The sequence below is a fragment of the Mesocricetus auratus genome, unplaced genomic scaffold, assembly GCF_017639785.1.
Source record: "Mesocricetus auratus isolate SY011 unplaced genomic scaffold, BCM_Maur_2.0 Super-Scaffold_100015, whole genome shotgun sequence".
NCBI classification, from domain to species: domain Eukaryota; kingdom Metazoa; phylum Chordata; class Mammalia; order Rodentia; family Cricetidae; genus Mesocricetus; species Mesocricetus auratus.
This window is the reverse complement of record NW_024429198.1, coordinates 132,003-145,813: the sequence shown is the minus strand read 5'-3', so window position 1 is coordinate 145,813 and position 13,811 is coordinate 132,003. Positions and strand designations below refer to the sequence as shown.

The 13,811-nt window shown below is 39.5% G+C and overlaps 1 protein-coding gene across 1 annotated transcript in view; it reads left to right on the top strand.

Annotated features, from left to right (window-relative positions):
- The first annotated feature begins 811 nt into the window (after window positions 1–811).
- The window catches only part of Ccdc152 (coiled-coil domain containing 152), a 27,891-nt gene continuing 14,891 nt past the window's right edge, over window positions 812–13,811 (top strand). Inside the window, exons 1-4 of the mRNA XM_040757556.1 lie at window positions 812–900; window positions 4,137–4,225; window positions 7,291–7,396; window positions 11,645–11,713. Of these exons, the coding sequence (XP_040613490.1) occupies window positions 4,139–4,225; window positions 7,291–7,396; window positions 11,645–11,713 (262 nt within the window). The 5' untranslated portion in view covers window positions 812–900; window positions 4,137–4,138. The remainder of the gene's footprint in view (window positions 901–4,136; window positions 4,226–7,290; window positions 7,397–11,644; window positions 11,714–13,811) is intronic.

Sequence of the window (13,811 nt, the reverse complement as noted above, 5' to 3'; positions counted from 1 at the left end):
CCAATAGCCATTTATTTTTAATATTCCTATGTGTTGGTACTAATGTTAATGAAGCCTTCCCTGAGCAATGATGAGGACTATACTCTCCACTTGGATCCAAATCTCACACTCTTGTAATACTACCTTTCAAATAATGAAATATGAATAATCCTGTTACCATTTACATGTCTCTACCTGACAAAATTTTAATCCTATAGAAAAATTAATGAAAGAAAATCTTGCATTTCTCACTCAAAAAAACTTTGCAGCTGGTATATTTTCAACTATTATTGGACAACATTGGAAATTTTAATAATTTTGAACATTTGAAGCAAGAAACCCAATCATCTTTTAAGCGCATGAATTCACTTAATAGGTACAACAACCTTAATGGGTAGAAACTTTTATTATACAGATAAAAAGCTGCGATGTACTAAAAAATGAGAGACTTGACCCAAGACACCTAGAGATTTGAGCGAGAACCTAAGAGTCCGTGTTCTGAAATTATAAGCCAAGCAAAACAAATCACTAGATGGGAAACTATCTATTAACTGAATCTGGGACTTTAAAAGACCTAAAGTCACAGGGATGGATATGGGTTATTACTCATGCAATTGCGCTGACTTAACAAGTAAATCAAGCGTAACTGTGGTTTCTTCGTGACTTAGCAAAACAGTAATCAATCTGGCAGTCGCTGAATGTTAATCCATGGTCTAAGAATCACATGAAAGCACCTAGGAGGCAATAAGGGGCCTAGGGACCTAGGATGGCCGGTGGCAGGGGCTGCAGGACAGGGCACAGACCGGCCGGACCCATAGTGGAGGGAACCTGCTTCCTGCCCGGAAGAAGACAGCAATCTGGAACGGACCGACCACCGGCGCCCAGAGGACCTGGCGGAGAGTGGAAGGTGCGCGGTGGCAGGTACGTTCCAAGACCTTCCTGGGAGATTCGAACTCCCAGTTTCCGTAGATTCTTTTCCTTACACCTCTTCGAAGTGCCCTGGATTCCTACCGTTTTGTCCATGCGCTTCTCTCACACCGGTGGTCCTCGCCCGCACCGCTGCGTGTCTGCTGCCCGGAAGACACTGGGATGCCATGGCGGGCCTTAGCCACAGGCTTCGAGAGCGAATTCTTGGAGAATTCAGAAGAAAGAAAAAGAAGCGACCCTGAGTCCCGCCCCGCTCCTGACACCTGCAAGGACTAGCTAGGGCTAGAAGGCAAGCCCCCGGACACAAGTCAAAGAAGGAAATTGAACTATTGCTGGCCTGTGGACTTGGTGGAGGCCGAGCCTTGAAAGTCACAAGTCAGTCTGCTCAATAGAGAAGCCACCAAGCACTGAGTCGCTGAATTAATTGCAAGGTTTCACTTGGCAAAACCACATTTGTTGAAAGAATCTGGACTTAGGAAATTAGGAGAAGAGGGTAATTAAGACATCTAGAAAGGGCTGGGCAGTGGTGGTGCACAACTTTAATCCCCACACTCCAGAGTCAGAAGCAGGTGGATCTCTGTGAGTTCGAGGCCAGCCTACTAGTGAGTCCCAGGACACCCAGGACTACACAAAGAAACCATGTCTCAAAAAAACAAACAAACTAGAAATGAATGTGACAGGCGGGCAATAATAAGTAGAATATTAATGTAAAGTTTTCGTTTGTCCCATGGTGGGGACTTCTACCCAGACCTCCACTGCCTGCCCCCCACCACACACACACACATACACACACACACACACACACACACACACACACACACACACACACACACACACACAGAGGCTTCATCCTTGGTCATAGTTACAGGTTATATATGTTCTATGAAGAAAAAAAATGTAGATGATCTAGGCTCGAATTCATTTAGTTCTGGAATCTATTTCTGAGACAGAACAAGTTTTTAAAATGTATTCGAAACATTAGGGACTAAGGAAAATGAAGGGAGAGGTTTTTAAATACTTCAGATTACCCTCTAGTTTAAGTAACAATATCAACCCGTGATTTTTTAACTTTATTCAACAAATAATTTAACTGTTTAGCATGGGGGTCTATTATAATTATTTTTTACCATAAGACTAAAGTTTTTACTAAGAAATTTTAAGTATAATTTTACCCATGTGATACAGAATTGATACTATTTCACTAAACTGAAACTACATAACAAAAATTCATATTTCAAAACCATTAAAAGCTGCTGGTATCCAAGTAATATAAAAAATAAGAAACTGAAATTTCTTTTTTTTAACTTTTTTTAGTTATTTTTATTACATATACAGTGTTCTGCCTGCATATACACCTGCATACCAGAAGAGGGCACCAGACCTCACAGATGGTTGTGAGCTAGCATGTGGTTTCTGGGAGTTGAACTCAGGACCTCTGGAAGAGCAGTCAGTGCTTTTAACTCTAAGCCATCTCTCCAGCCCAGAAAGTGGAATTTCATTTTTTTACCTTTTTTTAATTTAAATTAGAAACAAGCTTGTTTTACATGTCAATCCCAGTTCCCTCTCCCTCCCCTCCTGCCTCCCACCAACCCCCTAATCCACTTTATGCTCCCCAGGGACAGTGAGGCCTTCCATGGGGGATCTTCAAAGACTGTCATATCATTTATAACAGGGCCTAGACCCTCCCCCATGTGTCTAGACTGAGTATCCCTCTATGTGGAATGGACACCCAAAATGCATTTGTATCCTAGGAATAAATACTCATCCATTACCAGAGGTCCCACAAATTGCCCAGGTCTCCTAACTGACACCCACGATCAGGGGATCTGGGTCAGTTCTATTCTGGTTTCCCAGCTGTCAGACTGGGGTCCATGAACTCCCCCTTGTTCAGGTCAGATGTTTCTGTGGGTTTCTCCAGTCTGGCCTTGACTCCTTTGCTTATCACTCCTACTTCTCTGCAACTGGATTCCAGAGTTCAGTTCAGTGTTTGGGTGTGGGTGTCTGCTTCTACTTCCATCAGCTACTGGATGAAGACTCTAGGATGGCATATAAGGTAGTCATCAATCTCATTATCAGGGAAGGGCATTTAAGGTTGCTTCTCAACTATTGCTTAGATTGTTAGTTGGGGTCAACCTTGTAGATCTCTAGACATTTCCCTAGTGCCAGGTTTCTATTTAAACCTATAATGGCTCCCTCTATTATGGTATCTCTTTTCTTGCTCTCCTCTATTCTTCCCCCGACTCAATCTTCCTGCTCTCTCATGTCCTCCTCTCACCTCCTCTTCTCCCCTTCTCTTTCTCCTAACTCCCTTTCTCCCCCCCCCCATACTCCCAATTTGCTCAGGAGATAAAGTGGAATTTCTTGATGGAGTAACATTAGGCAATGTCCAGTTTAACTATATGACCACCAAAAAGATATTTTGAGTAACTGCTTCAGGAATTTTATTTGCCATCCAATACATTGACTTGTGGTCCTTCCCCAAATGTAGAATACTTGAGTGTCAAGTTTGCATTTCACCACCGTTTTCACTTGAAAAAAGTCTAATGACAAGTATTTCACCTTCCCAGTCCCGCATTTAAATGCTGTCTGCATCCTGTGTGAATGAGTTTACCTATGGAATTCTGAAGCATTTTTACGATTAGCTCCATAGGCTTGAAACTTTGTCTTTATCTCAGTTGTTTGCTGTTACTAAAATGATCATATCCAAAAAGAGTGGAAAAGCATTAGAAACATAGAAACATTTTTGTGAGTACATTATTTTCTATGTATCATTTATTTACTAAACATGCTGCCAGACAAAATATGAGACACAAACAAGCTAACAAAATATCTGTGACATAACAAGCAAGTTTAGCATAGTAAGTGAGAATGCTTGCCTTTAAAGTCATGCCTCAGATTGAATGATGTACCAAATTATAAACAGCCAGGCTGATAGACAAAGAGATGAGTGTCAGGTGGTGGCATTATTAGATTTTATTAAATATTAGAGGCAAGCAATTTCTATGCATGTATACATAACCACAAACAGTTTAGGTCTTTTTAGAGAAAATTTGGCAGAGTGGGGTATGGTAAAGAGAAAACAATGCATTTGACTGCTGCTAACATGGAGTATAACAAAAGTTCTCCAAGTAAAATGGAGCTCAGAGGACAATTACTTTCATGTTTGAACGATGACCAGTGTTGTGATACTTCGGGTCTTCCTTAGTATTGTCTGCTCTTCATTGTTTCAGGCATGGATCAAAGCAGTGAAGGAAGTGCTAAAAAAATTAGCAATGTGAATCTTGACAAACTGATAGATGACTTCTCACAGATTGAAAAGGTATGTAAAGACACATAGCAGATGCCTGTAGAGAAAAGGTATGTAAAGACACATAGCAGATGGCTGTAGAGAAACAAAAAAGATTTTCGTCAAAGAGAGAAACTAGGAAAAAGGGAAAATTCATCAGAGAAAAAAAGGGGGGTTGAGCCAGGGCTGGAGAGATTGCACAGTGGTTAGGAACACCAACTGCTCTTACAGAAGATCAGAGTTCACTTTCCAACACCCACTTGGCTGCTCACAACTGTCTGTAACTCCAGTTCCCTGAGATGCAATACCTTCCTATAGCATCTAAGGGCACCACTATACACTTGCGGTATCCTTAGATGCAGTCAGAACACTCACACACATAAAAGTGAGAAGTTTTAATTTTAAAAATATAATGAGCAATGTCTGCATTTGATTCTGTGAGGGGCTGTTTCCTCACTGGGAGTCCCAAATCTTAAGTTATGTTTTTTTCACTGTATGGTGGCGCATAATTAATCCCAGCACTCTGGAAGCAGTGGCAGGTAGATCTCAGAGTTCAAGGACAGCCTGATCTACAGAGCAAGTTCCAGGACAGGCAGGACTACCTAAAGAAACCATGTCTCAAGAGGAAAAATGTGTGAATTCATAGCAATGCTGATTTATTGTCTCCAAATCTCAAAGAATGCCAGGAATTTGAAAACACCAATAAACTTCCTTTTTTCACTGTATGTTATTATAGTAAAATGTATCATTTTTGTTAAATAAATATACTTTTTTAATTTTAAAAAAATAAGCCAGATTGAATAATGGAGATGTATTTTGCTAAATCCTTGTATTTTGAAACTTTAATATTTTATTCTTTCTCCAATAATTTTATATATGTATACAATGTTTCTTATCGTGTCCAACTCAAATCCCACACACACATACCATGGAACACCCACAGTACTTCCCCTTCCCACCTTCTCATCACCATCCTCTTCCTCCTCCTCCTCTAGCTTCTCCTCCTCCTCCAGCTTCTCCTGCTCCTCCAGCTTCTCCTCCTCCACCTACTCCTACTCCTCCTCCTGCCCCAGCTTCTCCTCCTCCACCTACTCCTACTCCTCCTCCTCCAGCTTCTCCTCCTCCTCCGGCTTCTCCTCCTCCAGCTTCTTCTCCACCTCCTCCTACTCCTCCTCTAGCTTCTGTTCCTCCTCCTCCTCCTCCTCCTCCGCCTCCTCCTCCTCCTCCACTTCCTCCTTCTCCTCCTACTCTTTCTTTAATACCTCACCAAGTCTGGTTAGTATTTCCCAAATGCACAGGGATGTGGGACACCCACCAGAATATGGTTTGCCTACCAGCAGCCACACAGATACCCCAAGAAATATCCCCCTTACACCACAATCAGTTACAAGGAGCCTCTCAGCCAGAGGAAGAGCCTCGTGGGCCCTTCCCTACACCTTCTGGACTGTTGGCTGGCTTGATCTTGTACAGGCCATGCTCTGAGTCCATGAGGACAACAGCCATGTCCCAGCCAAAAGGCAGCGTTTCACAACACTCTTCCTCATCATCTGGCTCTTATATTCTTCCTACCTCCTCTTCCATATTGCCCTTTCACATTTAAACTTACTTTTACTAGTATATAAAAAATGTTCCTAGAGCAGGAAGCAAACAGTTGTTTCATTTTTGCTAAAGTTAAGGGAATGCCAGAATGCCCACAAACTCCAAAATAGTTTTAATGAAAGATAAAATAGGTTCATGTTTCAGTCTTCTGCCATGATGATAAATTATAATATAGAACATATGAACATACGTGTGTTTAGATTTTCCCCTATCCTCTCTGTTCTCCTTTTCTTCTCTTTGCCTAAAACTTAGTCCAGAGATTAATATAGCAACAGGGAAAAAAAATAAGTACTCTTGTGGAAAGGGAATCAATGCTATATGTTGAGACATTAATTTGGAAATATCTTATCCTCAAGTATCTTAAATAAAAATAATTGTCCCTCTTTAATTTGATATGGTATTGTGACATTTAGAATTTTACCTCTGAGAGAGATACATCAATCGGAATACAGATGAAGTGATACAGTGTCAGCTGCTGAAGTTAAAGGGGGAAGGGGATAGAGATACAGACAACACAAGCTTGATGATGAATCGATAGATGTGAAGACTACAAGGAAGCTTATACTGCTTACAAAGACACCAGAGACATGCATGTCCAAAATGCTTCTTTATTGTCTATAATAGAAAAATTATAAGCAACAAAATTTTCCCTAAAAGCATCTTCAAAAGTAAGACTCAGAATAGCTGTAAAAAGAATGCAATAGATTTGTGATTGTGATATCGTCTTTCAGAAAATAATTCTAAGTGGAACATCTAGGTGCAGAACAGAGAAAATAGCATAGTGTGTCAACATAAAGTCATCTGGAAACAAAAGTTTTAAGACCAAACCTCATTGTAGTGTTCAGGTTGGACATGAACTCCTGGACTTCAGCCTCCGCAAACAGCTACCATTGTGTTTGGTAGACGCCTGTGATTAACATGTAACTAAAGGCTGAATAATTGAAAGAAAGATACTCCTGCTAGGTCATATTTTCCTCCTGTTTATAACAGGCTGATTTAATATTTTACCATGCCCCTCCCTGTGTGTGTGTGTGTGTGTTTGCTGGAACCCAAGAGGTTCTCGTGAATGGTAACATAGCGCTTTATCACTGGCCTGCATTCTCAACCCTACCACGTTGCTTTTAAAATAAGTCAGGAAGTCATATTAATTGTGATGAGGGTGTTCACTGCAGTGACTGCCATTTGTGCCCTCCGTGTGCAACCTGCTTTACGTGCACGTAGAACTTTTCAGACTATTATGCCATTGTGCTCTTCTTCTTAGTATAGTTTCAAATACATGAAAACCTAGAATGAAGGAATTTCTCTGCTACCAGAAGCTATGCATGTAAGAAAGGGAAAATCAAAGGCTCAGTACACTATAGTTTATTTGAAATTATATCCAAAATTCGGTTTTTAGACTTTCAGATGTTAAATGGTTTTTGTTCTCATTTGACTTTATATTCTTAACAAAAGAATCAAAATTGATTTTTGTGATAACATGTTCCCAATTTCTTCTGCAGAAAATGATAGAAATCACGGGAAAGAATAACCAACTGGATATTCAGCTGGAGAAGACTAATAGTTTATTAAAGATAATGCAAACAAAAGAGACCACAATAAAAGAAGGTCAGTCCTTTGCTGCCTAACAAAACATTAGTCTAATGAGGGTGGTCACTACAGGGACTGATGGTATGCCATGTGTTTGTCACCTACCTTAAGTGCCTGCATAACTTTTCAGACTGCTGTCTCATTGGACTCTTTTTTAGTATAGCTCCAAAATATGCACACAAAAAAAAACTAGAATGAAGAAAGTTAAGTCTTCAACCAAATACTACCCATGTAACAAAAGGCAAATTGAAGGCTCAGTTCAGGTCTATAAAACCACATGGGGCAAACCTTGAGTTCCAGTTTTCAGAGTTTAAAATGAAGCTATGATATGAGCTGACAAGGTGACTCAAAGGGTAAAGGCACCTGTAGTCAAGTCCAATGCCCTGGTTTTATCCACAGGATCCACATAGGAAAAAGAACAACTCCTCAAAATCATCCTCTGTCTTAACACATGCCACACTTGCGTGCACACACACACACACACACACACACACACACACAAAGAAAGCAGTAAAATGTAGGAATATTGTTTCAATGAAGCTATGCACATGTATTTCCTATTGATTTTTTATTTTTATTTTTATTACTTCTTTTATTTTTTGAGATTACAATAATACCATTTCCCCATTCCCTTTCCTTCTTCCAAGCCCTCCCCATATCACTCCTTGCTCTCTTTCAAATGTATGGCCTCTTCTTTCATTAATTGTTGCTACATGAATATATGTATATGAGTATGATATATATTCCCAAATAAAACCTGCTCAGTCTGTATAATGATATTTGCCTGTATGTTTTCAGAGCTGATAATTTAGCACATTTATTTTCTTTCTGTATCTGAGAGGTCCTAAGTAGCAATGATCCAGTGCTCAGATCTTATCTTCTAATACCTTTCTCTAGCAAAAAGAACTGGGTGAGTGTAGGATTTGAATTAACTTATACTGTAAGATTGAAGTATCTTGTAATGCCACAGGAAGCCAATACTCAAAAACAGAAAAAAAAATAGCCAAGTGTGGTGTTATATTACAAAACTCCAGCACTCGGGATGCTGAAGGAGGTGGGTTATAAGTTCAGTTCAACTGAGGATAGAAAGAGAGAGACTTTCTCTTCCTAAACATTTAAGTGAAAGAAAAGAAAAAATAAACACATAATGATGAAATTTGTCAAAAAACAACTCAGAAATGAACTGAAAGAGCTTCCAATGACCAAAGCTGGAATGACTTCAGCAACAACAACAACAACAAAAAACCCACTGTTGAATTATACCCATAATGCATAATTTATAGCCTCAATCCACTTTTATGAATAAATAGTAAAGGAAGAAAAAAACTGATCTCCGGTGTGGCAGAATTCCAAATTGCTCATGTAGATGATTTGTTCTAGATAGGTGGAGCACGACTCCACTGGTTAAGTGTGGGTCCAGTAAAGAATTTCCTTTTTGTAGGGAAGTACACAGTATAACAAGGTAGATATTAAATCTCATGGTGCTGAGTATTGACACTGGGCAAATTCTACCTCTGCCACGTGATCAGTAAATCAAACACAATACCATATTAACTGTATGTACCTTTGATGCGGTATGATATGATGAAAATGATGCTTTACTTTTGTAAACTTTATCCCCATTTCTGCAACCCCAATCTAATCATAAGATTATCATGCAAACTCCCACAGAAGGACATGACAAAATACCTCACCAGTATTTCAAAGATTGTCAAGGTCATCAAAGCCAAAGAAACAGAACTGTGAGAGCAGAGAAGCGTAAGCATCCTCCCTTCCCTTGGTCCCTGTGGATGTCTGATCTTCACTGGTCATTTTACTGGGTACAGTTCTTCATTTTCCAAATCACCATATAGTTTGAATCACATAATATGCAACTTCTTCAGACTGACTTCTTTGGCTTTATGTTTAAAATTCCTTTGCATTTCTATGCTCAATAAAAAATGATTTTAATTGAACTTTGTGGAGGTACCACAGTTTATTCATTCATCTATTCATCCAAATTTTAGCTGTTAAGAATATGGCTGCTATAGTTATCTCTGTACAGGTTTTGGTGTAGCCTCTTGACTGAACATCAAAGAATTTGGTAAGTTTTGGACACCTTGTAATTGTGATCAAGATGGTAATAATATTAGTGGTGAAGACTAAATACTGGTAGAATCTTTTATATACTTAAGTTAGTTATCTCTCCATTACTGTAACACAAAAAAACTAGGCTAAATCAACCTAAAAAGAAGAAAAATTCATTTAGGGCTTACGGTTTTGGAGTGTCCAGTCCATGGCTGTGTGACCCCACTGCTCTGGGCCTGGTGCAGCTCATGATGGCACGACACACAGCAGAGAAGGACCATAAGCCTTATGCTTGAATGTGAAACCAAGGAAGAGGACTGGGTCCCACAATCCCCTTTAAAGGCATTGATCTGTGACCTAAATTCTTGCTAGATTTTCTCTCTTCAAGCTTCTCTCACCTCCCAGGGGCTCCATGAGGTAAGAACCAAACCTTTAGTACTTGAGTCCTTGGGAGGCATTTCAGGTCCAAACTGTTAGCTATGTTTTAATTCCATTTAATATTTCAAGCTATTTTATGAAATATTTACTAACACATGAATTGCTAAGTGATACTAAATCCTAAATTTGCATTAAAATCATTATTGGTGTACTAAATTATTAAGAAATAGCTTAATAATCAAGAAAAATTTAATAGGACAGCATAATAAATTCTAGAGGAAAAGATAATGTAGATTAAAGTTTGAAGAGACAATGAGAAGCTTTTATTATAAATCATTAAATGCCGTTCTAGTTCATGTAGAAATCTTCATCTAGCTAATTTCTAATGTGGAAAAATGTGATGAGCCTGCCACCTTGTGTTCAAATTTTAAAAATACTTTTTAAAGCCTCCAGTACACGCAGAGTAGCAAGGGGATTTTAGTTTGCTGATTACTGAGGGAACTTCACCTCACTTCACTAATTGCTAGATTCCTTACAATAAATGATATTCATTACAATAAGTACAAGTAATATGTAAGCACTTCTCTCTTGTTATCTCATCTAGCACGGTTGCATGTATGAAGCAAGCTATTAGCTAATGTCTGTCTGGGAAGGAATGTAGCCCTCATTCTATTACTGGGAAATAGCAACATGGAGAAAGGAGAATGTGATGGAGAGCTTTGTGTGAGTGGGTGGCAGGGACAGAAGGGAGAACAGAAAAGAGTGAAAGGCCCCAAAAGTGGGGCCTCGTACTGGTCATGAGGCTTTGAACCTTTGCAAAATACTTTGATCTTCATCATCATAATTGAAGGACGTATATTGGATTTTGTCTGAAGCCACTGATACTGAGGTTGCTGATGCTGTGTAACACTGCCTAGGGTTTTAATGCTTTCATAGTTCATGAAACACTTTCTGTGATTCACAGACGTGTCCAGGTGTGGGTCACTTTCAGGGAAGACATTGTTAAGGCACCGTGGGAAGGTCTCTACAGTACTGGGCCTTAGAAAAGTCATTACTAAGTGCTGGGATTCATTTCACATAAAAGGTTAATTTAAAAGACTTTCTGTGTGTGTTGACTAGTTTTATGCCAACTTAACAAAAACTAGAGTCATCAGAGAGGAAGAAGCTTGCTGAGAGATGGTGATGCACACATCTTTAATCCGAGCACTTGAGAGGCAGAAGCAGGCAGATCTGAGTTCAGGACCATCCTGGTCTACAGAGCAGGTTCCAGGACTGCCAGGACTACAGAGAGAGCTTGTCTCAAAAAACTAGAGAAAGGGGGTTGGGAAAGTGGGGAAGGGAGAGGAGGAGGAAGAGGTAGCCTCATTTGAGAAAATGCCTCTAGAAGATTAGGCTATAGGCAAGCCTGTAGGGCATTTTCTTAATTAGTGATTGATGGGGAAGGTCCCTGCCCAGTTTGGGCAGAGGCACCCATGGACTGGTGGTCCTGGGTTCTATAAGAAAGCAGGCTGAGCAAGCCATGGGGAGAAAGCCAGGAAGCAGCACTCCTGTATGGTCTCTGTATCAGTTCTTGCCTCTGGGTTTCATAACAACAATAATAACCCTAACTAAGACAGCAATTGCTACCAGGATAGCTCTTGTCTCCAGGTTTCATCACAGGAATAGCCCTAACTAAGACACCATATATTGTAATTTACCTTCAAATGTCTGGTTGCTTTATTAAAATCATATAATCTTCAGTTAAATATTATGTTGTTTCAATTCTTTCAATCAAGAAGATTTCAAGATGGTTTTCAAATAAATGTATCTTTTATGTTTTAGAATGTACTACTCTTCATACTATGATAAAAGGGCTACAACAGACTATTCAATATCAACACAATTTGAAAGGTAAGTTGGGGGAAATCATTCTTAAAATCATGGTTTAGGGGGAACAGATAGTTCATTCAATAAATTGCATACATGAGTACAATCCATAGAAGCCATGTTTAAAGGAAGGAAGAGGCGAGGGGTGGAAGGAGGGAGGGGGGAGGGAGGACAGGAAGGGCATGAAAGAAAGCCAGGTGTGGTGGTACCCACATATAAACCCAGCACTGGTGGATCCCTATGACTCATCCAGGGGCCACCTAGCCTGACCTATTTGGCAAACTCCAGGTCACTAGAGAACCTACCTCAAAACACAAGGTGTATTGGTATTTCTGATAGAATATAATGTAGCTGTCATCACAAATTGGTGATTACTCAGAAAAAAATGAAACTTAGAACTGCCATTTGATTCAGAAATTCCACTCCAATATATTTACAAAAAGAATAAAAATCCGAGACAGATAGCTTTGTACACTAGTATTAATAGCAGCATTAACCCCAAAGACCAAAAGGTGGAGTAGCCAGCCTCCTGTAGATTGGATATAAAATGTGCCCCCAAAGGTTCGTGTATTAGAAACTTAGTCCGTAGGAGAAAGAACACTGGCAGAGGACCTTTGCCTCTTTGGTTCTCTGTCACAAACCAGCCACATGCAGTGACCTGCCCTGCACTTTCACTGTGTGCTACCACAGGCTTAAGCAATGGGTACAATCATGAAGTGAAACTCACAGAACTGTAAACCAAAATAAGCCTTTTCCTCTTTGTGTCTATCAAAATAACAAAGCTGAGTAAACTCCGATGTTCATCAACAGATGGGTAAAGAAATGAGGCATATGCATATGAAGAAATGTTATGCATCCTTAAAAAGAAATGATGCCTTTTACAACATGAATGAACTTGAAAGCATTATGCTAAGTGAAATATGCCAGACAATAGAGACTATGTGATTCCACTTATACCCAGTACCTAGAGTAGTAAATTTAGAGGTGGAAAATAACAAGTTGCCAGGGGCTAGGGTCAGAATAGGAGAGATTAGTGTTTGATAGACACCACATATACATTAAGAGAAGATAAGTTTCTGGAGATGGAAGTCAAGATGGTTTGACACGTTATACTTAATGTCTCTGAACTGTATTCCTAGAATAGCTGAAATGGTAAGTGTTGTACGTACTTCATCACATTAAATAGTGCCTAGACTTAAAACATAAAAACTGAATCATAAAGAAAGCCCGTTACTATTAAAAAGATTGAAGTCTTCTGAAACATTACTTTTTAAATTCAAGAATACATTCCATTAATAAAATGTACTTCAACTTGAAAATTTGCTGTATCCCTGTGACTTTAAAATTCCATACAATGGAGGGGAAACAGAAAATTTATCTGTATTCTTTCCTTTGTTAAAGGAAATGTTTTGTTTTGGTTGAGAATATTTTCCTATTTTTGTTATATTTTTCGTTTCGGGAAAACAAGTAGTGTGTGTGTGTGTGTGTATGTGTGGTGTTGTAGTGTATGTGCACATGCTCATACATGCATGTGTGCACTCATGCTGTTGGATTTTGTTTTGATGACCCAGTGAGCTACAGAAGAGTTGTTTACAAGACCATGGGAGAGGGGTTCTCTACAGGAACACAGGCACCTTACCAGTGGTTATACCACTGAGTAAAATGTCACCCCCTCCCTCCTACAGCAACTATTAATTGCCTATAAATGTTGAGGAAGAGTTGAAGCCTCTTGAGCCCACTTCTACCCCTGGACAGGATTATGATGGGCCCGACCTTGTTTGGGTAATCACAGCAGCTGTGAACTGCAGAGTGCAATAGTCATGCTATAGCAGCGTGCATCACAAGCCATTTCACTGCTTCACTGTTCAAATTCTTTGATGATTCTCTGTAATATCTTAAAAATCCCAAGTCATTCTTACAACTATGTCCTCCTAGATAATGTAGTTTGAAATTGTATAGCACCTCCTTCTCACTCTTTATACTTCACCAGGTTTCCTATTCTGAAATCATAGCTTTTCTTTCTTTACTTTTTAAATATTTTGTTGTATTTATTTATTTGTGTGGGAGGTGGTGCACATGTCAGATGGTTCTCATGTGGAAGTAAGAGGACAACTTGCAGAAG